General features: G+C 39.2%; 1 protein-coding gene across 1 annotated transcript in view; it reads left to right on the top strand.

Moving 5' to 3' along the window:
• Positions 1 to 19139, top strand: part of ATXN10 (ataxin 10) — a 76418-nt gene extending 57279 nt beyond the window's left edge. Inside the window, exons 10-11 of the mRNA XM_036401663.1 lie at positions 2245 to 2308; positions 18434 to 19139. Of these exons, the coding sequence (XP_036257556.1) occupies positions 2245 to 2308; positions 18434 to 18621 (252 nt within the window). The 3' untranslated portion in view covers positions 18622 to 19139. The remainder of the gene's footprint in view (positions 1 to 2244; positions 2309 to 18433) is intronic.
• The last annotated feature ends 7247 nt before the right edge of the window (positions 19140 to 26386 follow it).

Genomic DNA, 26386 nt, shown 5'->3' with positions numbered 1-26386 from the left:
GCAAGTGAGACACTGGGCTGGACAATGATTCTTCCCCCTGACTGCCTGTGGCACTCCTGTTGCACAGGTGGCTCTGCTATGTGCAGAGCAGTTGGTGAACTGGCTCACATCACAGAGCACAAATTGTTGGTTGCTATAAAATGTGTTTTCAGTGGACCACTGGAGGTTCAGGAGCAGCTGGCATGGACTGGAACTTTTCTAGTAGTGGTTGCTCAGGATTTGAGCTCTTCATCTCGTGAGTCACTTCGTGTATGTAGGGTTTGTCTTGGGTAGGTGCACTGTAAGATTTTTCTCCTTGCTCCATTTCCCTGTGTAGTAAGTCATAGGTGACATTCCAAAGCTGGCATTGTGGTGATAAAAGCTGTGCCTAACTCCTGCAAATAGTATGTACAGTTGAATTGTATGATGTTAAAGAAACTCCAGGCTGGGAGGTGCAATGCAGTGGTAGTTAGTAACTTGTTTATCTATGAAGGTATCACTGAGGCTGTGGTTTGATGCTGCTGCTGTTCCCACATAACTTTGAAGGAGGAATCTTGTCATATCTTGCAGTAACTTTTTGAAATGTGGATGGATCCTAATTAGAATTGAACTTTCCCCAAATGCTTACTCTGTTAAGTAGACATCTCATTTGAATCAAACTGGAGCATATTATTGCATGGTTGGTTTCTGTTGACAGCACTTTATCCCAATTATTTTCTACTGGTGGGAAATAGGAGGTAGCATTGCAGGCACATCAGAGTTTGGCTACAGCCTGCACATCAAAGAACCAGCATTTCCCAGGCATTTGCAAGTGCTGTGTTGCTTAAAGGTCACTGCTTGTTCAAGCTTTGAAGTGTGATACTGTGCACGGTGCGTGGCCTTTGGAGAAAACACAAACATTTCGTGGAAAGAATGGATATTTTTAAACTTGTATTATTAACTGTATTTCATGTAGGTAAAGTTAGGCATGTTAGCACAGATGTGCAAGGTGGGTTTTAAGACCTAGCAGTGCTCTTTGCTTCTTATGCCTGTAAGCATTGCCTGCCTGTCTGTCACTACTGCTTTCTCATGTAGCTTGAGACTCTGCAATAACGTTATCCGAAAAGGAACTTAAAAGAGGCACGTGCTCATCTTTGTCTCTGAATTCATTTTTATTGATCCATAGGCTGCTTGGGATTTGCCATCTAAACCTGCTCAACTTGCCTCTCTTATCACTAAACTTGTGTTGTAGAAAGCTGATGATCCTGCAATGTAAATTTTGAGATTTATTTTTTTCCTTGGTACTTAAAAATGCATCTTGTTTGGGGCAAAAAAGATGAAAGAGAGAACACATCATTAATCACAGCCTAAATTGGCATTACATTAAATTCCCTTAACTGGCAGTTCTTGGTTTGAAATTAAATTTTAAGAAATTAAAGAACTTAAGATTTGGACAGGTATAGCTTGGCTATCACAGAATGGTTGAGGTTGGAAGGGACATGTGAAGCTATAAATACGCATGTGTGATGTTACAGTGTACCTTAGGAGTCTACATAAATTTGTTATGGAACATATTTCCATAAGGTAATTAATGCTCCATGTTTATTTTTAAGATCAGCTTGTCCCAAGTACTTGGTAAAGTGTATGTTTAGGAGTCTGTTAGGATTATATGTTGTTATCTCATACACACACACAATGTAGCAGTGCAATTCATGAACTCCCTTGTGTGTGTATGCACAAGGAACTAGAAGGCACCAGATCTCATCTTTGCTCATTTGCCAGTAACATAAGGAGCACTTTCTCAAAGGAAAAACATCCATGGCTCATTGTTGAAATAAAGAATTTGTGCTGGGTATGTACAAGTAACACATTGCTACTGAAGGTACAGCAGATGTGGTCTCATCCAAACTTGTGTGTGTGTGTAGGTGTATTTTTCAACTTCTTTTTTTTCCTATTTTTGCTCATATTTTTTGGTTTGGTAGTTCTTCCTTGTGGAAGCAAGCAGGAGATTTAAGTGAGCTATGCTCACTTAGATCTGGCTTATCTAGCTCAGTGTCAGAAACAGAAAATACCTCAGTCAAACACTTGCTAAAAGAAGGGACAATATGAAATTAGAGCCCACTTGTTACTGTTTTGTGATACTCATGCTGAAAAGACCAGGTTTACTCTGCAATTCATGTTAACATGTTTTAATATTTTTGATGAAACAAACATATATATTTCTTGCATGAAACATTGTTAGTATTGTTGAGACATCTGTTAAATTAAACTTTTGGGTTTTTTTAGGTGTATGACTTGGATGGCATTTCCTTGATTCTGGACAATTGCAGCATTGATGACAACAATCCTTGTATCCTTTATCAAATAATTCTGTTTCTTGAATATGACTCATGAGAAAAGGTGTGGGGGTTTCATGGATTTATGCCAGCATTGCTTTCACAGGGTATCTAAATGGCACTGGCCTCATCAGCTTCTAGGCTATATTTAAATGGTTCAGAAGTGAACAAGGGCACAAGTAGGCTTCCATGAACTGGATTCTGAGTAAGTTAACTGTGAACTGTGGTTATATTCTATTTGCTAAAATAATAAATATTACTGGTTTGCAAGTGCCTATTCAAAGAGCTGTGTCAGAAATCTGAATTCAGACTCTAGTCATTGTATCAGATTTTAGAGCTTTTGCTTCCACTGAAATCTGTTCAGGAAACTGAAATAAGTACCTCATCAATTCTCTACACTTGTTAAATCAGATTGGAGGGCTTATTCTAAGCACAGAGACAAGGCTAGCAAGCCTGTTATGAAAATCTCTATAGTTGAGAGAATAAATTATGCAAATTACTGAAATGTTGGGGAGATTTTAATATAAATAGGCATTGTGCTTCATACTAGAGATTTTTTTTCCTGGAATTTAAGAGCAGAAACTTTCAAAAATAGATTGCTATTAGAGGGAAATAATCTTATATTGAAGATAAGTAGTACTTAAGCAGAGTCATCTATCTCTTCAAGTAATACAAGAGTGTTCAGTGACTGAGCTGTGATTTTCTGTCATCTAATCATCAGCTCTTTGTAAGTTTCTGATAATTGCGTCTGGAAATCAAATGTCTTTCCTGTATGGAGTCATGTCAGCTTTTTTATACTGAACACATGAAATAGTTTTTCAAATGATTATATAAGAAAAAGCACATTCTTTTTAGCAAGTATAACAACCAAACAAAAGGAGTAGTGAAAATGTTTCATAGTCTCTCAGTTGTGTCCTGCAGAACATCATGTACACATAAATATATCCTAAAATGATGAAATAATGTAGATGATAGCACAATGTTAACAAACTATGTGGAGGAACAATGGGTGGTAAGTATCCTCTAAGTTACCCAGTTTGATGCTTTATATCCACAAGTTTTACATCTTCAGCATTCCTGCAGTTTGAGACCTGGCAGTGCACTGAGTGGCAGAATTTTATTTCCATGGTCCAGATCTGGTAATGGGCACTGCTGGATGTGGTGGGATGGGCAGGGAAATTTACCTTTGCCTACGTGGAAAAGCAGCCCTGAGAAAACCTAGTAAGGAGTTTTTGTCCCAGGTGACTCTTCTTTGCTGGAAAGCACAGCTGTGCAACCACTTCTAGGATTAATCCTTCATTTTAGCTGTAGCAGAAGAGGATAAAGTTGGAGACTCTCAAAGGGTAGACTTGTAATTTATGGCCTCGAATGAGAGGAAAATAAAATACCATGAGAGTCTTTACTGTGTTTTGAGCAAAGTAGAACTTCTTGCACCTTTTGATACAGGCTGACATTTTATGGCTATACCATAAACTTACTAGAGGATAAAACTTTGTTTACTTGGTTTTTAAAAACATAATAACACCTCTTAATGTGAGCTTTCACCAGTGATCCATAGCATACAGTATTGGGGGATATGGAAAAGTGAGTAGCACCTGGGCACAGGGAGGACTTGCCTGCTGTGACAAAGTTTGCTGCATCAGCTTCTGGATTGCAGCTCCTGGTGATGCCTTAAGTTCTAGCTTTCATTATATTTTAGATTTTGTACTGCCTTAGTGTGTGACTCTGAACTTCATAGAAAGTGTTAGCAAGCTCTCTTCATAGGGTAGTCAGACAAAACAATCCTTTTGCAGCCTGAGAACCAAGGACAACAATTACAGCTTTAGGATCAAGAAGTGTAAGCAATGGCAAATTGAGGAAAGCAGCCTGGGAGGATGGGACTTCACTGGCTGTGGCTCTGTTTATTGTTTTGACCTCTTGCTATTCCAGGTGCTCTCGTGCTACATGAAGTTAATGCTCCCCTGCTTCTCTCCTGCCTCTAACATTCCTCATCTGCTGCTTTCGCAGCAGGTCACACACAGGGAAGCAGAGGACAAGTTTGCAGTTCAGATCTGTCTCTACTTTCATCTGCTTTGCAGTATGTTCTGCTGTTTCTGGACACCTGATGCCTGAATCCATTGCATAATGTTTCTCTGAAGAGATTTAGACAGTTTCTTTGCACTCTCTGTGTGCTCCAGTCCTGCCTGGCACAAATCCCAGAATCACTGAATGGGTAAGGCTGGAAGGAACCACAGTGGCTCATCTGCAGTTTTCCAAGGTGGGGTGGAAAGCAAGAAAGAGCTCAGCATAGCTCTTCAAACATGGCTCCTTCAGGAAGTCATGTCCAGAAAGTTCATTTTACATTCTTATTCCTAGTGCCTGTTTTTGTGGTTTCAGGCTGTGTTACTTGAATTTCACCTTGGATAAAGCTGTCTGGAAAAAGTTTCACCCTGAATCCTTTGGTATAATAACTGCTTAGATTTCTTAGTAAGACTTGGTAGATGCACATTTTTGTTGAATCTGTTTTGGAGTCACCCAGGCTCTACAGTTGTTAAGATGTTGTTATGTTTTCTCCATTTTACTAGAAAGGTTCTGCCTTCAAATTACACATACAAAATTTCTCACCAAAAAATGTAATTTTTGTTTTAAAAGCAATAGGATATTTTGCTGGATAGAAAAAAATAATTTCCCTAAAGTGTGCAGTTTATCAAGGGAAGCTGGACTGCCATGGTAGATGTTAAAGGAGCTCTTTATTACATTTGAGAGGAAAAATTCTTTGATAAATCTTTCTATTTGTAGCATATGGAAGTATATTGAGAGAGGAAATGGGTCTTCTCTTATCCTAAATTAAATTCCTTTTAAACCTGTCATTACCTTAAAATTGCTTTCTTTGAGATCCTGAACAGTTCTTTAATGTGCATAGAAATACCAGGGAGTTTGTAGCTTACAAAGTTCAACTGACATGTTTGCATTGCTGTAATTAATTGTTTAAATTCATCTTTCAGTCTGAGTTTGGGAGAACTGTTATATTGTCTGATTATATCTCAGACTTGTAACTTCTACATTTATACTAGCAAACAGGTTTTTCCTTCAGGATATTTCATCAGTAAAAACAAAACACCACTCTCATAGTTACAGAAAAGAAGATTATTATGGACAGTTAAAAATAAATTTACTGTACCTCTGTAATTATTTGAATTGGTATTTTAATTTTCCAGCTACTACAACTTTGCATGTAAATGCAACAGAGAGATGCTGAAGGGTGCCAGATTTTCTGTGGCTCTTAGGTTTTCAGCACAGGACAAAGGGTGAACAGAGTGAGACTGGGGAGAACCAGTTCATTGAGAGTTAAACTTCAAAGAAGGTTTAATACCACTTTTTCTATACCTGGAAAATCTTCCATGGGTTGGCTGTGTCCTAGTCATAACTCTCCTTCTGTTTCAAAGAAAAACAAGGTGTTTAAAAATGCAAGCAGAGTTATTTGCCTTTAGATTAAGGAGAGATTCCTGTATGAGCTAATCTTTATTTTTGAAAATTCAGTTTCTTGTTCTGCTTCTGAAAAGTGGAACATTGTGCTTTACCTTTGTAAGCTGTGCTTAAAAACAAATAAATTCAACCTGCTAAAGGGTAGCAGAGTGGGTTGGAGATGCCTATCTGGGTATTACCAGTAAAAAATTTACTCCAAATCCTGCTTTTCAGGTTACTTGTGTTGAAAAGGTGTTCTAAATTCAAATCTCTTCTATTTTGCTCTCTGAATCATCGTCTTCCTCATCTCTGACTGGCTCTATCATCAGACAAGAGCCCTTCCTTTTGTTCTTGCTTTTACCTCATCCTAAGCTCTTCCTGCTCCTTCCAGCTTCATTTCTGCCCTTTCACAGGTTCCATTTCGTTAAGGTAAACATGAGCAGGGAGGTCAGCCTGTTCTGATCAAAATACTTTTGACCCTAATCACTCAAAAAAAGGTGCTTATGAGAGGCTTTAAATACACTGACCTGCTTGTTATTGAAGACTTTTCAGTTTACCTTAACTAAGCTGCTCGGTTTTTCACTGCTTCCCAACATTTGTGCTCATAAGTAACACCCACAGTTGTGCCTCTTTTTGTTTTTCAGTGGCTGTCCATAGAAATATTTATTACTATTTGGGGGGAAAGAAATATTATCCAGAGTACTGCAATATAATAGCTGTTAGTTAGTGGTAAAACTTGAAAGTCAGAAGTGAACTGCAGTTTTGAAGATGGAATATTCTTGTTTTTTCAGGCTGCTTGCCAATATTACCCTTTTGAGATTCTTATAGCTGTCTCAATAAATTGATTTTGTGAATGTCTGGATTTAATCAGAGTGACCTTATATAAGTATCTATTTTATATAAACTGTTAATTAGCACAGTTTTCTATTAGCCAAGAAATCATACATGAAGAAAATGTATCCTGCTGTGAGGATATATATTTTTATATATATATATGTGTGTATATATAACATATGTATGTTATATATGTGAGCAAACACCTAGCCAGCTGTATTTTAGGAGTAAAAGTTTTCATCATTTCTGGAAGGAAAAGCTTGAGATATCAGAAGGACAAGGTTGATATGAATTTCCATACACAGATCCCTTAGTATGAATAATGGATGAAAATGTAGAAAGAGTAAGTTAATTTCCAGATACTCCTTCCAAAACTGCTTCTATTATATACAGTCATCTGAGAGGTAGATTGAAAATACTTTTGACTTCATGGCAGCAGCAAGTATAATTATGGTTCATGAAACTGGCTAAAGCTGGAGGAAATCAAGTTGCTATGGTCTACAACAATGGCAGTTTGTTTTTGCAAGATGCCAGCAAGGACTTCTGTGGAGCTGACAGACATTTTTATCTAAGTTACAGAGTGCAACCTTAAGCAGGCCACATGCTGTAAAACAGCCTCACCACTGAATGGGAGCCAGCAGAAAGCAAAAATAGGAGAGTGAGTTGACTTTTTAGAGTGAGCCATCACAGAGCTGAGCCTTTTCATGCATGTGTGATATCCCATGTGTGTTGCTGAGAAAATAGAACACAATGTCACTTCAGCAATGGTTGCCTTTTTTTGGAAAGCTCATTTCAAGCACTGACTGTGCATTAAGAAGTTTGCTGTGACCTATTTGATTCTGTATTTTTATAAGCATACACAAAATTATGTTATTATATGATCACTGTAAAGGACCCACTGATGAGAATTGTAATGGTCTCCTCATGCCCAGTCAAGTTCTGCCAACTTGGACAGAACTTTGTCCAACCCAGGAAATGGAATTACCATTTTCCTCCTCACAGTGACACTTGCTTTGCTGCACAATTTGAAGGCTGCCTAGTAAAAGGCAGAGTGCATTCTTTGGCAGAGATAATAATTTTGCATTATTGTTGGTTGCTCTGTGTCATCCAGGGATGACAGAGAGTGCTGCAACATCATACTTTTTATCAACCAGTACTGAATGTGTCACTGTGAGTTAACAAGCAGTGGTTGAGGTCAGCAAGGGAAGAATGGGACTTGTCAGCACAGGTTTAGAACATAAATTGGTTGGCCTGAACCCTTCATTCATAGAGCTAAAGGCAAAATAAAATAACAGCTGAGTGGGAGCCAGCTCTACCTCTTCTCACTGACCCAGGTTGCCCAGAGAAGCTGTGGCTGCCCCATCCCTGGAATTGTTCGAGGCCAGGTTGTACAAGGCTTGGAGCAACCTGGGATAGTGGAAGGTGTCCCTGCCCATGGAATTAGATGAGTTTGGAAGGTAGAGGTGGAGCTGGTTTGGAACTCAGTGAGCTTTAAGGTCCCTTCCAGCCCAAACCAGTCTGTGATTCTAGTCTGTGATTCCACCATAGATGGAACTAGGAAACCAAGAAGTCGCTGTATTGCCATGCTCCAGACCAATTCAGTTCCTGTGTGCTGAGAATTGTTTTTAAAGAGAGTGGGGAGACTGGAGGATTCCTGCCTGGTGACATATGCACAAACCTGAGCTCTGTCTGAATGTCATTTTAAGGTACAGAGAAGAACTGGTCAGACCAGAAGCTGGAACAGGTACAAGTGTGGTTATTCATTGAGCAAGAGCATCTGAGAGGGGCTTATTTCTTTCACCTTATTCAGTAGATGAAATCCTGCCCTGTTCTGCAAGTTGCTGTGAATTCTTTGTAGCTGTATTTGTTAGTGGCTGAGGGAGACCAGGGGCCTGTAGGGGTTTAGAAGGGAATCCCTCAGTGTTGTTTCAGGTTGGAGCTTTAGCAGGCTGGTTTCTGAGATTCCCAAGAGGCTTCAGCCCAGCAGCTATTTCCAAACACCATATGTGGTTGTACTTGGGAAGGTCACCTGCCTACCAATGCCTACTGCTGTCACTCTCTATCAAGGGTGTTTTTTGCACTCTTGAAAGAAGCAATACCAGATTATCCAGTCTTTTCTTACATCAGTGGTCATTGACCAAAGAGATCTCAGTTCCAGGTAGATTTTCAGTATATTGCTAAAGTGTCCTGAGTGGGATTGTTTTAAAGCTCCAAAGGGGGAGGAGCTGATTGCTGCTCCCTGTAGGAAAGGGCACATTTAAACCTTGTTTTAAATCCCACTAAACATTGGCTGCACATCCCAAGAGTTGGGATAACATAGCTTCCATGTCTTAACTCATTGTTTATCTTTTCTGGATGCTGCAAACTCTGCAGGGCAAAGCTCAGTTAAAGGTGGAGAACCAAGGGAAAAACCTACCACATTAAGCATATTTGGTAGATCTAAATTCTGACACAAAGACTGTAATTCTCAAGTATTTATTGCTAGAAAATACTTATTTTAAAATGAGAACAAAAATGCAAAGTTATCTTATGAGATGTTCTACGTTACTAATTGTGTCTTCCACACTGTTCCCCAGGAAAACTCTTCTCCTGTCAAATGCAACATTCTCCTCATACAAAAAACACTTGAGACAACAGAAAGAATGCAATGTGCAGTACAGAAATAGATACTCTGAGAAATTAAAGGACTTAACCTTTTTTGTCTTCCAAAAGCAACCGCAGATCACACTTTGTGTTTAATCATTTAACAAAGTTACAATTTCTAAATATATATTTCAATATGCTGATTGTGTAATTCCTAAAATTCATTTTTTAGAGCACCTGCAAGATGATTAAAATACTGAAAATACTTTAAATAGTTTAAAAATATTGAACTTCAGAGTTTGGGTGGGGTGGTGTTAGTAATTTCCTTGAGAGTTTATAAAATACTAACACAAATTTGCAGAGATGTGAATCTGAGTCTATTCTTCAGTATCTCCTTTCTACCCAGCTATCACCATCAAGAAACATGTGATGTACAGGGTCTCTCTTAAAGCTGGAGGAAATCTAACAGAGCTGTACAGAATGTGAGAAGTCTCTTTCAAATGTTACATTCTAATATTTCTAATCCTTTGTGAGGAGTAATCTCTGTAGGCACCAACTCATGCATGTAAAAGTGAGGAATTAAAGTTAATAAGTCTATTTCTAAACCAAATATTGTCATATTTGTCCTCTTCTCTAATCCTCTTGGTGGATTTAAATCCATGACAGGCTTGAATTCTTGAAAAAAAAACAGGTCTTTAGTTATCAGGAGCACCTAAAAAAAAATCACTGCTTTTATAGCTCAAACAGCTTCCTTGATTTTTCTGTACACTTACTTTTGAAAAATTCCCCTCTGGGCTGAGATGGAGCACTAGAAATTTGAGAGCCAAAGATTTTTGGTTTTTTTAAGTAAAGCTAGGAGTGGTTCAGAAATATTGTTGAGAATGGAATGCCTTCTACAACCACCTTATCATATTTCAGTCTGTCTTCTTGGCATTTTTTCTTGTGCATACCTCCAAAGAATATTTGGATGTCATCTGGCCAATGCTTTGAATAATATTTTTATTCTGGCATTTTTCTGTTGCCCCATTTTTGATCACTGTAATTAGAAGAGTTTTATCTTCAGCTGGTGAATGTGTTCTCCTGTGTAACCTCTTCCTGAGCTTTAAATTGTTTCCTCTCACTTCCTCAGATCGTTGGTTAAAATTTGTTCTTTAGATTTGCTAATGGTTTTTAAAACCTTTCCTTCCTCTCAGATATATTTGCAGTTCTTTCCACTTGTGGATTTGTTCCTTTCTTCTGGAGTGTGGAGATTTCCTCAAGGAGATGCAGCCATTCCCTGAAATTGTAGACAGAATTGTGGCTAATGGCTATTTTGCTAAACAAATAGCTGGTTATAATTTAGCTGCATCTTTCAAAACACCCGTTTATTTAATGGTTGTTATTTTTGGATGCACACTGGGCATCATTTGGTGTCTGTGACCATGGAACTGGAGTTTCATTTACCTTCAGTGTTATGATTATTTGTCATAAAATGACATTTGAAATGGCCATAAGCAGCAGGAGGGAAGGTATGCCACATAATTTACACAGAGACCCTGAATTAATAAAATACATGTGTACTGTGCTGAAAGATAAGGTGGCATAAAATCCTTGCTGGATCTATATAAATGGATGAATCTCTGGCATTTCTAAACAGAGAAAGAGCTTCAGTCCAAATTGTGTCAGCTCAACTCTTCATCTGTCTGAGAGTGGTGAATTATAATTAGCTTAACCACATCTCAGGCAGGAATTAGATTGGCTTTTTAAGAGTAGTGCCAAATTTCTGAAAGTTTTATTTGACTCCTGTAATTGCCAATTTAAAGCATTTTAGAAAAGATGCTTCACATCTCAGTGTTTGTGTTAGGTTTTAATAGCAATTTGATGCATGAGTTTTAACTTAATGAAATGTTGCATTTTTTTTCTGTACTTGGGAGAGAAGATAAGGTAAAGCATTTTTAAGTAAGGTAACAGCAGTTGAAGCTTTTTTAACATACCAGCCTGCTAACTCTGGTACCTCTTGCAGATAGCTAATTGATTTAATTATGAACTCATAAAAAGGAATTATTATAAAAGAAGGGATTGAAAGAACTGACTATTCTAACTGTGAAGTACTAGCTTGAGATCGATCAAGAGTGTGATTCTTTCTGTTTTAAAACCAGATGATTTGTAGTTGCTCATAAATTATGGGTTTCTATTAAAAATGTAAGTCATAATTTAAAAAAAATTGGCAGCCTAAGCAGCAAAAAATGAATGTGTCATATTCTTGGTTTTAAGCTAGTATTACAAGTCTGAGTATAGGGAAAAGGAAAACAAGCTGGAGGTTATGGCTTAATTTTTTTGAAAGTTCTGTAAGTTTTGGCATAAGAGACATTATAATAAAAATAACCTGACAGAGCTAAACATGTCCTATGGCTTTTGTAGCTCTGAAGTGGACCCAAATTTTTTGTTCAAGTTCATAGTATGCTAAGATGTCCTGGCATTGGGTTTTAAGTCCCAGAGAACATGAAAGGCTACACATAGAATATAGATTAAATGTTTAGTTGGCAGGCATTAAAAGCTAATACCAATCTGGGTGCATAATACTGCTCAGAACTGTTAACCCAGAAATACCAATGATCTAGGGAGAAAAATTCCTATATGATTCTAGTTACTAAGAAATGTCCCAGTAAATTTCACATTTCTGAAGTAGTAAACCTCATTTAATGAACATAAGGTGCCGTTTAGCTGGATGTCACTGACATGAGGATGTAGTTAAAAACAGGGAAGCCTTGGAACTCAAATGAGCCTCATGATCTGCCCTGGCTTTCAGTACTGGACAGTGCTGAAAAGGTGTGAAAGTGTGACAGGCTGGAGAGCTTGGACTCTACTTCTGGGAGCACAGTAAGTATTACATATACATTCATAATTATCTATTATATATACAGCAACTGGATATTGTGAGCTGTTGTTCTTCTGAATTACTCACAGCCAAAGGGCCAGGAAACTGTGCTGTACCTGTAATCAGCCACATAGCAAATTTTGGCAGATTTTCTTACTTAGTTTTGGTGCCTGTCCTTCAAAAAGGATGCTGAAAAACATAAATTGAGAGAAAAGACACAAAAATTACGCAAAACTTGGAATAGCTCTCTTGGTTTCTTTCTTTAGTTCATGCAAAAAATACCGAATGCTGGTTATGATCTGGGATTTTTTTATTTTAATCTATGCTGAAAAGCTGTGTTTGGAAACAATTCTAAACAAATCTAAGCCAGAAATAAATCACAGGCTGTAATGAGCGAGATATTTACCCAGTAGGAAAGTTTATTTAGGGACACAGTGAAATCTTCCAGTTCAACACTGAAAGTTTTTCAGAGAAAAGGCATAAAAGCATCTTGTGCATGAAACAGAATTGACAGGTTTGATTTCAAGAGGAGCTGACCTTTGGTCATCTTTGTTCATGCAGAAGTGTTGGGCAAAAGAGATTTAGTAGTCCATTGTGGTCTTCAAAATGCATTTGTTGGCCATAGATACTTAAATGGATGAATTGTCACTGAAAGTCATACATGAGGTTTAATGTATCTGTGCTATGTTTAATGTGTCTGGTTATACAGAAGGTGTAAGTCCCATTTTAAAGAAGCCTGTGTCTCACAAGGCACACTTTAGGAAATGGATTCATCATTGCAGATCTTGGGTAGACTGCTCAGAGTGTGAGATAAATGCAAGTAGCCAGAAGGATGGTGTTTGTCTGCAAGAGGAACTGCAGTTTCCACTGCTGGTGGGGAAGGATAATGAGGGCAACAGAACTGGAAAAAGTACCTCATGTACAATTATATTGTGCTGTGGATGTTTCCTGTTGTCTGTAGGCTGTGAATTCCAGAGAATGTTGCCTTAGAATTTAAGTTGTTTCAGTGCCTTTAAACCAAATGGTTTTGCCCATTTGTCTGTTCTGAGATGGTGGAGTTTAAAACCTCTGACAAAGCTATGTTCTGCCGGGCAGAATCCAAGCTGCAAACCCTGGTTCAGGTTTTTGGGGATAGGCTTTCTGTCTTTACTGGAATATTTTGTGGAAGCAGCTTCCTTTGGGGAGGGCTGCTGGTGAGGAGTGGAAGGGCTGCAGGCTCCTCATGCCACACGTGCTGTCCAGTGAGGCTTTGCTGCCACGCTGTGGTGGAGATGGAACCTTGTTTGGTGCTGGATGGTCCAACCCTCTGGCTGATTCCTTGGGCCAGGTGAGAGTTGCTTGTAGCAGAAACATCTGCTTTCACTTCCCCAGTGTTAGAAATCTTATCCCTGAAATGTGTGATCAGGAATAAATACCTCTGACAGCATCCAGCAGTGCCTCTGTATTTTGGAGGCTTCTGGACTGGATGGGTTGAGCTACATCAGCTGTGCAAGAGCAGAGTCACACAGAGGGGGGAGGAAGGGACATTCCCAGCTTACACAGTACTGCCCATTTCTAGCTTTGGAACCCAGAATGTGGTGACTGCAATCACAGGTGATAAGAACAGCTGTGGAATAAATGAAAATACAGGCAACTGAAATATTCTAGACTTTTTCTTTCTTACCTTCTAGGCAAAATATTGTAAGTTTGTATAGGATGAATTCCTGATGTTTTATGGTGCTGTTAATTCAATGTCAAGTATAAATAGAGTCTATAGCATTAATTCTAAAAATATAAATTAGCTTTTTGAAAATAAGTAAGTAAATTAAGATAAAGCATTTAATTCATTGCATTTTCTGTTACTACTTTTTTTGGTAATGTCTTAATCACAGGTAGAAGTCATAAAAATATAGAGGAGTTATAAATAATTACTCTGATCTTATATAGCTTCTAGAACTTCACTGAACTGCTAAAACCCCAGATAGAAGGAAACTTTGTAAGCAGTTTGGCTGATGGTGAGTCCTGGCTATCATCTATGTGTGGTCCATCATAGCTCCAAACTGTGACAAATTGCTGTGGTAGTTGGCTAGAGACCTCTTTTAGTGGTGGCAGGAATTATCTTCAAGGTGCTGTGGAACAAAAGTGCTTGAAAGGACTGAAAGACTGGAAAGAAAAACGGTTTATGTTTTTTTCAGTGCCATCCAGTCAGGTCTGCAAGTGGAAGTGACTCTAAGTGATGCTTAAGTATTTCATTCCAGTCTGCAGAGGTTCTAGTGATGATTGGATTACTTGTTGAAGGCCAGAAAGAAGTATAATTATTGTGCAATATAAATATTGTATTTTCATTACCTCTGTTTTTTAGTCATACAGTCCTGTTCCAGAATAAGTTTTAGAAAAATTGGGTGGCTTTAAGAAAGGGATTACATGAGCAGCGCATATGATGAGGGCTCCAACCTGTGAGTGCTGGCTTTCTTAATAAGGTTTTGTAACTCTTCCTGTATTTGATTAGAATGTAGTTGCTATTGAAATAATAAAAAATTTGATTTAAATGAGGTAATGGGATTGGGCAAAGAATACCCTCTTTTTCACAGAAGACCTAATTACTCGTAAGGAAGAAAGTTCCTAAGTAATAATTTAGTTGTGGAAAACTGACTGTAGTGCAGGAAACAGTCTAATTAAAAAAAAAAGTCCCTAGACTATGTAATAAATCAAACTATCCACTAAGAATGTTATATTTAGAGACCCTTCAGTATTAATAACTATGAAGGGGATTTAGGAAAACAGATGTATGTATTTCATTCTCCTTGTCATCCCTTCAGTATCCTGTATTAGTTAATGATAATAATTAACTTCTAAAACTTGCCTTTTTCAAGCAACATACTTCCAAGCTTACTTGTGCATTGCCTTTTATCTACCTCGTCAGCTTCCAACCTCATTAATATTTTTTTCTGTCCTCTGTCATCCATAGAACCCAAATTGCTTTATGGACAGTTATTTTGGGTCCTGGTGGCTACAGTGGGCTTGTCAATAATGTTTAGTTCTAATTGGACTAAGAATGAGAAGGTGGAACCCTCTCCCTGAGAAATGGTCTGTGTGTCCTCTGCAGCAGTATTGGTTAGCGGTTCCTGGCAGGACATCCTTGTATTTTCACACCCCATTAAGTTTACAAACCAGTCCCTGTGCTCTTGCATTGACTCCAGCAACCTCTTGTAGCAGAATCCAAGTGAAAAGAACTGGGAGAATTGTGAAAAGTTCCCTTTGCAGTCAGGGACAAGACTTACACAGGATTTAGTGGCACAGATTTTCATGGCTCTCCAGATAGTAATCTTTTTCATCCTTAAGGGACAGTTTTCTCCACCTTTCTTCCTTTCTCTTTGTGTTCCCCTCTCCCTGACAAAGTTATGACCCAGAGGATGATTTTAAATTTTAAATTGTGGAGTGAAGATGTTACTTAGGCATAGCAGACAAGGCAAGTTGATTCAGTTTTGTTATTTGTATATGTCAAAATAGCATAGGAATTCCAAAGCATACCGTACTGAAAGATTTTGAAAAAATGTTGCTATAAGTGCACAGAAATGTTTGTTTTCAGTCCCTAAGCACAGATGTCTAGTGATGAGGCTTCTGCAAAATAAAATGAATTGTTTTCTTCCTTTTGTATGCCCTCTTCTCTGTGACAGAATATCATAATCTTCACTTGTCTATAATACTAATTTATTTGAGAGTGTAATATGCCCAGTTGGGAAAATCTAGACAAGTCTGTGCAATCAGATCTGCTGTGCTTGCTGTGTTGCTTCTCTATGGTGCAGTTTCACAACAAACAGGCTCACACTCATATTTTTAGTAACTATGGCAACTTTAGAAGCTCTCTTTCTAAAGCTGAGCATACAATAAAGTGCCGAAAGTGTAGGTAGGATTAGAGACTCTCGAATATGTTTCATTTTCTCTCTGTGTCTGTGTCTTTGGAGAGGAGCAAGAGGGTAATGTGAGTATTAGCTGGGGACTGGCTTTAATCTCCACAGACACTCAAGTCTGCCAGGGTCTGCTCCCAGCTGTCCAAAGGCCTCATCCTTCCCCAGCATGCGAACAAGGGGATGATGAATATTCATGGCTGTGGTCACAATGGAAAACCTACACACAGAAAGGGGTTTCTGAAGGAGTGAAAATGTTATTGAAACCATTTTGCAGCTTCAGCTACAGTAGTCAGTAATGATAAATGCCACAATGGTGATAGAGTTCATAAGATAATGGGGATGTCTTAGATATTATGTAAGCATGAATGGATCTGGTAATAGGAAAAGAGCATTTGCCATGGGGTTTAGCAGCAGGTTTGTGTTGAAGTACATAAAGACTATAGTAGCAGGATCATTCTCAAGGCTAATACAAAAGTTTTGAGAGTACTTTTTTTGTCTGTGTGGCACTTTGTGTGATTGAGAACTGTCAGTCTCTGCAAATTGCTGTTAATATTACAGAAAATATGCTTTTATGCAAGTGCTGTATTTTATGCAGAAGCTGTATTTTAGGAACACAACAAGGGAAGTCTGCTTCTCATCCAGGAGCTGAGCCAGGGAGGGTGGTAGGGTGTTTTTCACAGTCTACTGGGAGAACTTGGTGTTACTTTATGGCACTCATGACATGCCCTAAATCAGACCTGGAAAAGACCTGCTGGGTGTAAGCCTTAGTTGATCTGCATTCATCAGCTTGCATGCTTTGCTGGTCTGAAATCTGTTCTCACCATTGGCACTAATGACTGACAGTCTGCACATATGTAATTTTACTACTTTATTACTAGCATCTTATTGTTTTATATAGTCAAATGTAATCTTCAGTGCAAATACCAGGTTTATGTAACTTAAATGTAGATTGGCACTTGTCTTTTTTACTTAATTCTAGTAGTGATGCACTGACAGAAGACAATATATTCATATTCTCTGTTGTGTTCACCTGTTAAGGCTTTGATGAGATGAATAATTTGTTTTGGTCTTAATTTCTCTCCTCTGTCATTACCTCACACTGGAATTTTTCTGAATAAAGAAGGTGTGCAGCATGCTTCCTGACAAAGCCTAAAGAGGTCTATCAGGAAAAGAAAAAAAGCTCCATAATAGTTACACTTTATTATTTTTTATTTTCAATTCTGGACTTCTTGAATTTGAAAATAAACATAAACTGCTACAAAAAAGCTATTTTACTGAAACATGCCAATGCAGGGCTGTTCCCTTATGTTTATGTCCAAACTACTTTTCATCTAAACTCTTCTCTCTCTGTTGAGGTTGTGTAAGATTAAGTCCAGTTCCTCTCTTCTGTTGTTTTGTCTGAAGTTCCCCTCTGTCTGAGTTTTCCCCTCCTGTCACCCTGTGGCAAATGCCCACAAGAACATTTATCTCTGTGCTTAAGATGCTCCCCAACCCAAAAGACGTCAAGGAGATGAGTAAATTATGCATATTCTTCTACTGGATGTGAAGCTACATGTAGTAAATAATTGGTGCCCTGCAGGCAAACCACTCATGGGATTCAGAAAGGCTTGGCTCCTGTATGAGTAACTTGGGAAAGATTATATCATAACAACTTTTCAGCTGCAGAATTGGGACCAACATCTCTGACACTTCATAAAAGGAACACTGTAGTTCACTTGGAAGATGCCTGGCTGATAATCCTGGGAATTTAAATCCTTTGTCTACATCCCTGACATGTGCCTCAATCCTGGCCTCAAGGGACCACCTTGGGAGGTGAATGAGTTGCAGCTTGTGCCCATTTAAACATCAGCAGGAGCTCCCTGCCAGTGATCATAGTGTCTGGTCTCCTGGCAAGTGTGTAAAAGCACCCAGGCATAAAGGACTGAGTTTAGGTAATATTAGAAGTCAAAGAATTTTAAGTGTCTCTGATATTATTTGTGCTATTTTCAGATACTAGCTTGGAAAAGTTGTCTTTTTCTACATCTCTTCATCTTTTGCAGTGAAAATAATAGTCATCTTTCCTGTGTATGATGTACAGCTTATTTTGTTTGCCAGTGCTTGGAACTGTAGTGTTGAAGTGTTCAGATCATAAACAACTGACTTATTTTTTATTTAAACTCACTAGGAAGATCATTGGAACATTTCAATTGACTGTAATTTTGGTTTAAAACAGTATGTCTTTTTAATTCCTGCAGTTCATTTGCTTGGAGTTTTTTGTTTGCTTGGGTTTTTTTTTTTTTTTTTTACTTAATATAAACCCTAGTAAATTTGTGTGAAGTTTAAGGGCAAACCTCTTTTAAAATTAAATTGCCTCATATGCAAGTATTTGCAGGTTCAGTGTCAGCACTTGTAAACGTCTTACTTGTTCAAACCCTTGATTTTTACTTGTTTTCTGAGTTTAAGGAGGAGGGCTGGGGGAGGTGAATGCAGTAATAAATCAAAATAATCAATATCTCATCTTTTTATAAATGTTCCTTGACCCTGCCCGACAGTTGTGAGCCAGTGGGCAGTTTATGCCATCCGGAACCTGACGGAGCAGAACGAGCAGAACCAAGCGCTGATCGCGCAGATGGAGCACAAGGGGCTGGCAGACAGCTCTGCCCTCCAGAGCATGGGCTTGGAGATACAGCAGAGAGATGGCAAGTTAATCCTGCAGTCAACCAGGAAAAAGCCCTCCTGAGCAAAAATATTAGCAATAGACTGAAAGGGTATTTCTCTTACAAAACATTTTCCCTTGCTCAGCAACCGTTTTTTTCACTTTTAGTCCCTATCTGTTGAAAATGTTGTGTTTGTTCTCACAAAACTGCCAGATGATAATGCAGCCTCCTTTTGCTGTAAATAAAAGGTCACCTGTGTGTTTTCTATGTACCTTGAGTGAATCAGGTCCTTCTTGTCAGTTGGTTGGAATTTCATCACTTCCTTTTTCATCACTAGAAGATGTCACACGTGCAGTATCGACTTGTCATAATTTCCTTTGCTGAAGCTGGAGATATAACTATCATTAAAAACTCTTCAAAGAAAGAGCTCCTTTGCAGGCTGCCTTCTCCATGTAAAAGATCTGTGCTGAGTCAGGGCTAAACAAGTAAGTTAATAATTTCAGTCATAGGACTTAAATATATTTCTATAAGCATCAAGAGAATGTTGGATGTACTTAAATATTTAGTGAATTAAACACAACATGGCTTTTGTCTATTTAAATTATTAGTAAACTGTCTTTTCTACCTTGATACCTATCAGTCTTCATGACAAGTATATTAAAACCAAAGCTGAAGCTGTTGTGGCAACAGATGCTGCATTCCTTTGCACTGGGGCATGTCTCTGTTTTGGAGACTTGGGTGTTTGTTTGAATGTTATTTGTTCCTTTGGAGGGTAAGTCAGCCCACTTTCCTTTTATTTTGCACTTCTCATGGGTTTTCTGAACTTTGGCAGACTGCTGAAGAGGTAGTTTCTCACTGTGATTAATTCTAGCAGTTTCTTTTCACCCCTCTGCCTTTCCAAAACATTGACAAAACTCATTTCCAGTTAATTAATTCAAGAGAGGCAGAAGAATAGAAGGCCCTGCCTCTTCATTTTGGGTACCCTCCTATATTGTTGTTGGACCCTGCCACTGTGGAATGTGGCATGAATGAGATGGGGGAGAAGGGGGGGTGAAACTGGGGGGCAGGGGGAGGAGGGCACAGTTAACTCTGTGTGTGCCACAGCTTTGCCCTGGAAGCCAAAAAACATAATCCTCCCTGCAAAACAGGAATTACAGCTTTATATTGCTGGTACTTGTGTACAGTTACTGTCATTGGGTTATCTTCAGCCATGTCTAACTCACAGGTGTCAGAAAAATTAACATGTTCATGTTCTTGTTGACATTTAATCCCATTCTTAAATAGAAAGGCAAGTTCATGTCCTTAAACTCCATATTACATGTAAACAGACCTTCTGTCCATGTGTGTGAGCTTTTGCTCCTCCAGCTGGATTTTTGATTTAAAAATGGAAGAAAGTACACAGTGCTTTGAGAGACACATTGTACTGCTCAAAACTGATGGTGAGTAGAGCTGGACTGCTGAGGTCATTTCAAGTTAACAGAAAGATGTTGGTGTCTGCCATGCCAGCCTGGTGGGACTGTGGAATTGACCCAGTGGGATTTTAGACACCTGTTGGTTTTAAAGGCAAGGATACAAAATTCCTGTCTACAGCTGTTTGTTAAGTAAATTATGTCTGAAAAGGGACAATGGCAATAGGAGCAAGGCCTCTAACTTTTATTTCTTTTAGTGACTTTTTACTTTAAAAATTAATAGGGGAGAAAGTTTTTCTTCCCTTTAGCAAGGAGTAAATGTGAATATAAGCAAATTGATTTGTTTGCTTTTAAAAGGTAGCTTGCCAGGACTATTTTGTTGGGTGTTAAAATGTGTTGAAGTACTGTCATATACAGGTAGGTTTGTTTGCTTTTGCTGGCTGAATGGAAATGTGATTGTAGTTCTTCTTGAGCACATGGTTTCTCAGTGATTTCCTTAAGCCTTAATGATTGTGTTTAGGCTAGAATTCATTTAGTGTTTTCATTACTGTCACATAGGATTTACAACTGTAGGGGGTTATGCTCTTATCTCCATAACACAATGGGAGATTCATACTTCTACCATCTAAATGGAAAAAAAAATAATTCTATTCTTACAGAAAAAGATTTTTTAAAAGGCGGTTATTTGGAAGACTGCATCATTTAACTTTAAAAGGAAAGAATTAAACTTTTGCTAACAAAGGAGCATCAAATATGACAGTATCTGAAATAAAGTGAAGTTGTTCTTAATTTGGTAATTAGAAAAATACAAACTTTTATTTTAGTGGCACTACTTAGGAAATTCATGGTAGATAATTTAACAAAGTGAGGAAAAAATTATTCTGAACAGAAAATGGACTTTCTGTGTAAGGAAAAAAATGCAAAGAATTTCCTTTTATTTAGGGTGATAAAGAGTTAAAATCCTGTTCACAAAACAAATCCAGAGAGAACTTTGGTTGTGGAAAAAGCAGTGGGAGTCCCTTTTCTTTTTAAGCAATGAGGAATAGACAGGGTGGGGTTTTTTTAACTTGATGGTTGTATACCCACCAATAGAATACACACAAACCCATAAATATAAGCCAAATAATAACAAACACAAAAAAGATTAAAAGAGTTTTGTGTGTTTCAGTACATAATGGAGTAATAGTTGTGTTTTCTAAAAGGGAAATGTAGGGCTTTCATAGTGGAGAACATGCTGATTACTGTATTGTGAGTGGCTGGCTTTTGATTTTCCAGGATGGATTAATTCTCGGAAGACAACAGCTTCCCTGTCCTCCCCCAGCGGAGTCCTGGTCTCCAATAGACTCGTTTTATATACTTGGGGATTAATACAGCACAGCAATCAGTCATAAAAAGCAAGCTTTAGTGAGTCTGTAAAGGGGCAGAACAGGCAAATCAAGTCTTGTGACCATCTTACTGCTTTCGAGTGCTTTCAAACAATAGTGATCAGATTTTTTTTTTCCTTTTTTTAAGGTCCATTTGTTATTAAAAGAGAATAGGGAGTTGGTTTTTCATCGTAAGTGGAGAGATTCTGGAAGAGCTTTCTGGCAAATTGCGAGAGATAACCTGAAATGTTTGCAAAGCTCTGAATATGCTTCTAATAATTTAAGTGATTTTTGCCTAAAGTGCTTGTAAAATATGTTTTTAAATACAACCCAAAAAAGGAGAAAAAGTCACAGGCAGTTTATGCCCTTGTCACAACCTTTATTTAACAGTCATTTTGTATTTTGAGGTTGGTGCAAGTGTTTGTGTAGTGAGAATCAAAAAAAAAGTCTACTTCATTTGAAAATGAGAAAATGTGAGGCTACTAAAACTGTGAGGCTCTACCCAAAATTACCCCCAGTTTTTGTACCAAGCCTGAGCTGTGTCGTTGGGTTGTATTAATGTAGAAATCCCTGTCTTCTTAGTGTGGACTTCTTTGTATTAAATGGAGGGAGTTTATGAAGCAATGCAGAAGCATTTTAGTAAGACGTTGTTCCCTGTGGGGCTGGTGAGGCCCTGGCACAGGGTGCCCAGAGAAGCTGTGGCTGCCCCATCCCTGGAAGTGTCCCAGGCTGGGTTGGATGGGGCTGGGAGCCACCTGGGATAGCAGAAGGTGTCCCTGCCCATGGCACAGGGGACTTGGAACTGGGTGATCTTTAAGGTCCCTTGCCACTCAAACCATTCTGTGATTCCCTGCTCTTTCCTTCTGAAAATCCCCGTGTCCCCCTTAGGCTGCTCCGCCGGCTCCCTGCGGTGCTGTCCAGGGTCCTGACAGAGAGCTGCCCCCTCTCTCTGGAGCTCTTTCTGGAACGAGCCTTTCCTTGTCGAGAGCTGGTTCCAGTCTCTTGCAGCTTGGCCAAGGCATGAACATTCCAGTGGGGGGGGTTCCATCCTGCTTTGGGCTTAGTGGGTTTCTCTAAGGGAACTTTCTCTTCCAGTAGTTTCTGATAACATCCAGCAATTTATGAGGATGAGAAACTGGCATTGATTTTGGAAGAGGTCTTTAGTATCCCTAAAACAACTTTGTTTTGGAAGCTTTAGCTGTTCCCAACTTAAATGATGGTAGTGAATTTTCTTCTTGCATAATCCAGCCTGAACTTTGCCACATTGTAAGCTCTGGAAAACTTTAGTTTGTACATTGGAAGTAGAGACATGGGGCTGAGCTGCTAAATTTTCTGAATTGATGCTCTAGTCATGGATCCAGTGTCTGTACAGGACATTTCCCACAGCTATTGCCCCTCACTAGGGTGGTGCTGGCAAAAGAAGGCAAGAACTGAAAGACTCCCTGCATTTCTCTCAGACCTGCCTGGTGGTGTCAATCTAACACAGAATTAGGAACCAGACTGGAGAAGGCAGAAGCAAATAAAAGTGGATTGTGGGGTGAGAGAGGGAGGAGTTGAGGTCCCAGGGAGAACTCCTGGGAGATGGAAAACACGTCAGTCAAATGAGAGAGTCTTGTTAGTTGGCATCTTCCCTCCTGTCTGGACACTTGCAGAAATTTGCTGTCCAAAAAGAATCTTTTTAGGAAGAGCCTCCCCTTCCCCAGACTAAGATAAAAGAGTTGTCTTCTTTCACTCCAGATTTCATTTGGACAGAATTTTAATTGCCTTATAGAATCATGAAATCATAAACGTTGGAAAAGAGCTTCAGGATTATCAAGGATACTCTGGAGTTTTGCTCAGCATTTTCTGCAGCCTTACACCTTACTCTAAAAGTAGTGTATAATTCAGAGAGTACCTCAATAGTTAAAATATTTAAATAGTAAAGAGAAAATATACAAACAAATTAGAGAATTCTAGTCTTGCATGGATTTTCATGGGAAAGGAAAGCACAGCTGGAGGGTAAAGACCAAGGGAAGCCCAGAGCATTTTAAATTAACTTCCTGGGTTTTGCTGCACAGCATCTCATCTCATCTCAGTTCAGAAGTGGAGCTGATGCCACACTGGTGATGATAACATAGAGATGTCACAGAAGTTCCTGAGCAAGACACACTGTAAGTAGCACTTGGTTTTGTTTAAATGTAAGATGGCTTCCCTAACACATTTATGCTAAACTTTAAAGCATCCTTTCATTTTTGAGTGCAACTAAGTATTAATGTAGAAACATAATTGCACAAAAGTGATTTGTGTTTGATTTTTTCACTTTGTTATTCAGGAAGTATTTCAACCTGCTTGTCCACTTGCAGAATTGTCACACAATGCCTTTAGTTCTGTAATATTTCGAGAGTTCTGAAAATCTTCATGCTTTAGCATACATTCACAGTCAGTATTTGTTATAAGACAAACAGTCCAGTCAGTTGTGTGGTTTTTTTTTGTGGGCCTGTTCTTCTCCTGGAATTTGAAAGTGTGACCAAGGTAAGCACGAAAGCTGTGTTGCCTAAGGGAAAAAGTCTTAATAAATCTCTGAAGTGGTAGTGCATTAGTCACTGAGAGGAACATTGCCATGGCAGTGTTAACTCTGAAACATAAGCAGAACAAATGGTGATGATCCCTCTTCAACTGCAGACCTTGTTTTCAGAAATACATGTTTATGTAGTATTCATAGCACAGTAATAAGGAAAACATTTAAGATAAATTATCCATACCTCAATCCAAGGTATGGATTATCCAAGTCCTCAGTCTGGGTGGAGAGGGGATTTTCAGCTGTTGTGCTGAGCAGTTTTGGTTTTGAAATTGTGTTTACTGTGATTATTTATTATAATCATAGAATGGTTTGGATTGGAAAAGATCTCTTAGGACCATTGGGTCCAGCCATTCCCCCAGCACTGCCAAGGCCACCACTTACCCATGTCTGCAAGTGCCACTTCCATATGCCTGTTAAACCCCTCCAGGAATGGTGTAGTGAACAGGTAAAAAGTAAGGAATGTTTCTCCAATGCCTCTCTGAATATTAAGTTTTGAAAGTTTGTCTTGAACTGCCTCTAATAAAAATTTTAGCAATGGCTTTATTTTAGAAAATACGCCATCCTGTTTGAAGGCCATTACAATCACCTGTTGATACATCAGGCAAACAAGCAGTAAAGTTTTGATAAATAAGAAAAGCAAGCAATAAATTTTTCATGCATCAAGGGAACTTTGCCTGGGTGCCAGTGAGCAGCCAATAATTTTAAGGGAACAGAGATGAAGTTCTCCCCAGACATGCTGCTGCTCTAAGGTAGGTACAACATGGCCACTCTCCAAGCAAGTGCCCAACCTGCTGCAGGTTGTAAAACCTACAAAGTGTTAGAGTCTTTGCTGTGTGTGCTGTTATTTGCTGTCCTGGCTGCTCCTGTGAGGCTGCTTGTGCTCCACCCTGCTGCTCCTGCTGCTGGGGCTCTGCCCTGCTGCTGAGTCCCTGGCAGCTCTTGAGGGGCTTTTCTGGGCATGGTTTTCCCCAGTGCACTCCATGAGCCAGGACTGGACTCATAGAGGAGGGAACCCCTTTCCTGTGCTTCTTGTAATTGTTCTTGGCATTTTCCTACTTTGCTATTTTATCTCTTTCTCTCCTTCTTAAGAAAAAAAAAATGGAGCTGAATGATCGCTTTGGATTCTAACATTTAAGCTCATTTGGGTTTTAATCTTGTTTTCCACTACGCTGAGAACCTAATTCCTTTCTGCAATTTTAGATTGGGGTAAAACTCACCTGTCCTCACCTTAAGCAGATCAGAACAGATGGGGATGCCACCACTGCCCTGGGCAGCCTGTGCCAGGGCTGGATGGCCCTTTCCAGGAGGAGTTTTCCTAAACAGCCACTCTAAACCTCCCTGGCACAGCTTGAGACCATTTCCCCATGTCCTGTCTCTTGTTATTCAGGAGAGCAAACCAATCCCAATCTGGCTGCTCCCTCCTGGCAGGGAGTTGTGGAGAGCCAGAAGGTTCCCCTGATCCTCCTTTTCTGCAGGCTGAGCCCCTTTCCCAGCTCCCTCAGCCACTCCTGGTGTTCCAGCCCCTTCCCCAGCTCAGTTCCCTTCTCTGGACATGCTCCAGCCCCTCAGTGCCTTTCCTGCAGTGAGGGACCCAGAACAGGCTCCCAAATTCACAGTGCCTCAGCAGGGCCAGCACAGTGTGCTGTTCAATGGCTGCTCATAAAAGCATTTGCCTTTCATGATAAATCCTATGTCTATTGCTTCTTTTAAATGTATTTAAACAACTTTGACTAGGAATCAGTTTAACACTGAGCATTTGCACTTTGTTGGCACTTCTCTCATGGAACAAGGTCATGGAAATAGTGTCCATGGGCTTTTTTGAGGGGAGGAGTTGGGGGAGAAGAACCAGTTTGTTAGTTCAGATTACCTCTGTATTAACTGTGGAGGAGGTTATCTATATTTCCCACAGAGCTATAAGCCCTGTCCAACCTGGCCTTGGACACTTCCAGGGATCCAGGGGCAGCCACAGCTTCTCTGGGCACCCTGTGCCAAGCCTGACCACCCTCACAGGGAAGAATTTCCTCCTAATATCTAATCTAAGCCTACTCTCTTTCAGTTTGAAGCCGTTCCCCTCTTGTCCTGTCACACCATGTTCTTGTGAATAGTCTCTCTCCATGCAAGTCCAAGCTGACAGTGTCTTAATAAAAAAAGTTGAAGCAAGCCTTGCAGATCAAGGCACTGTGGCAGGGGAGAAGGAGGTTTTTACTTCAGCAGTGATTTTAAAAGAGAAAAAAAGCAAATTCTGAATTTTTTAATAAACCATTTACAAAACCACATTTTCCCAGACATCGGTTGTAGAGTGGCTGATATTTCTGTTCCTTGCCCCCTTTATTCTGCACCATGCATTTCTTTTCTTATGAACAACACAGGCTCTGCCTACTTTTGATTAGAAGTGAGGCTGATTTACATACACAAGGGGGGAAAAAAGGCAGTGTTATGTGTCCAATAAATGGGAAAACATTGATAAGGAAATAATGGATGAAAATGCCCAGATATTTTCTGAGGGTAAAAAGCA

Source organism: Molothrus ater, chromosome 5 (genome assembly GCF_012460135.2).
Source record: "Molothrus ater isolate BHLD 08-10-18 breed brown headed cowbird chromosome 5, BPBGC_Mater_1.1, whole genome shotgun sequence".
Lineage (NCBI taxonomy): Eukaryota > Metazoa > Chordata > Aves > Passeriformes > Icteridae > Molothrus > Molothrus ater.
The sequence above is the reverse complement of the archived record's forward strand: the minus strand, read 5'-3'. Positions and strand labels throughout refer to the sequence as shown.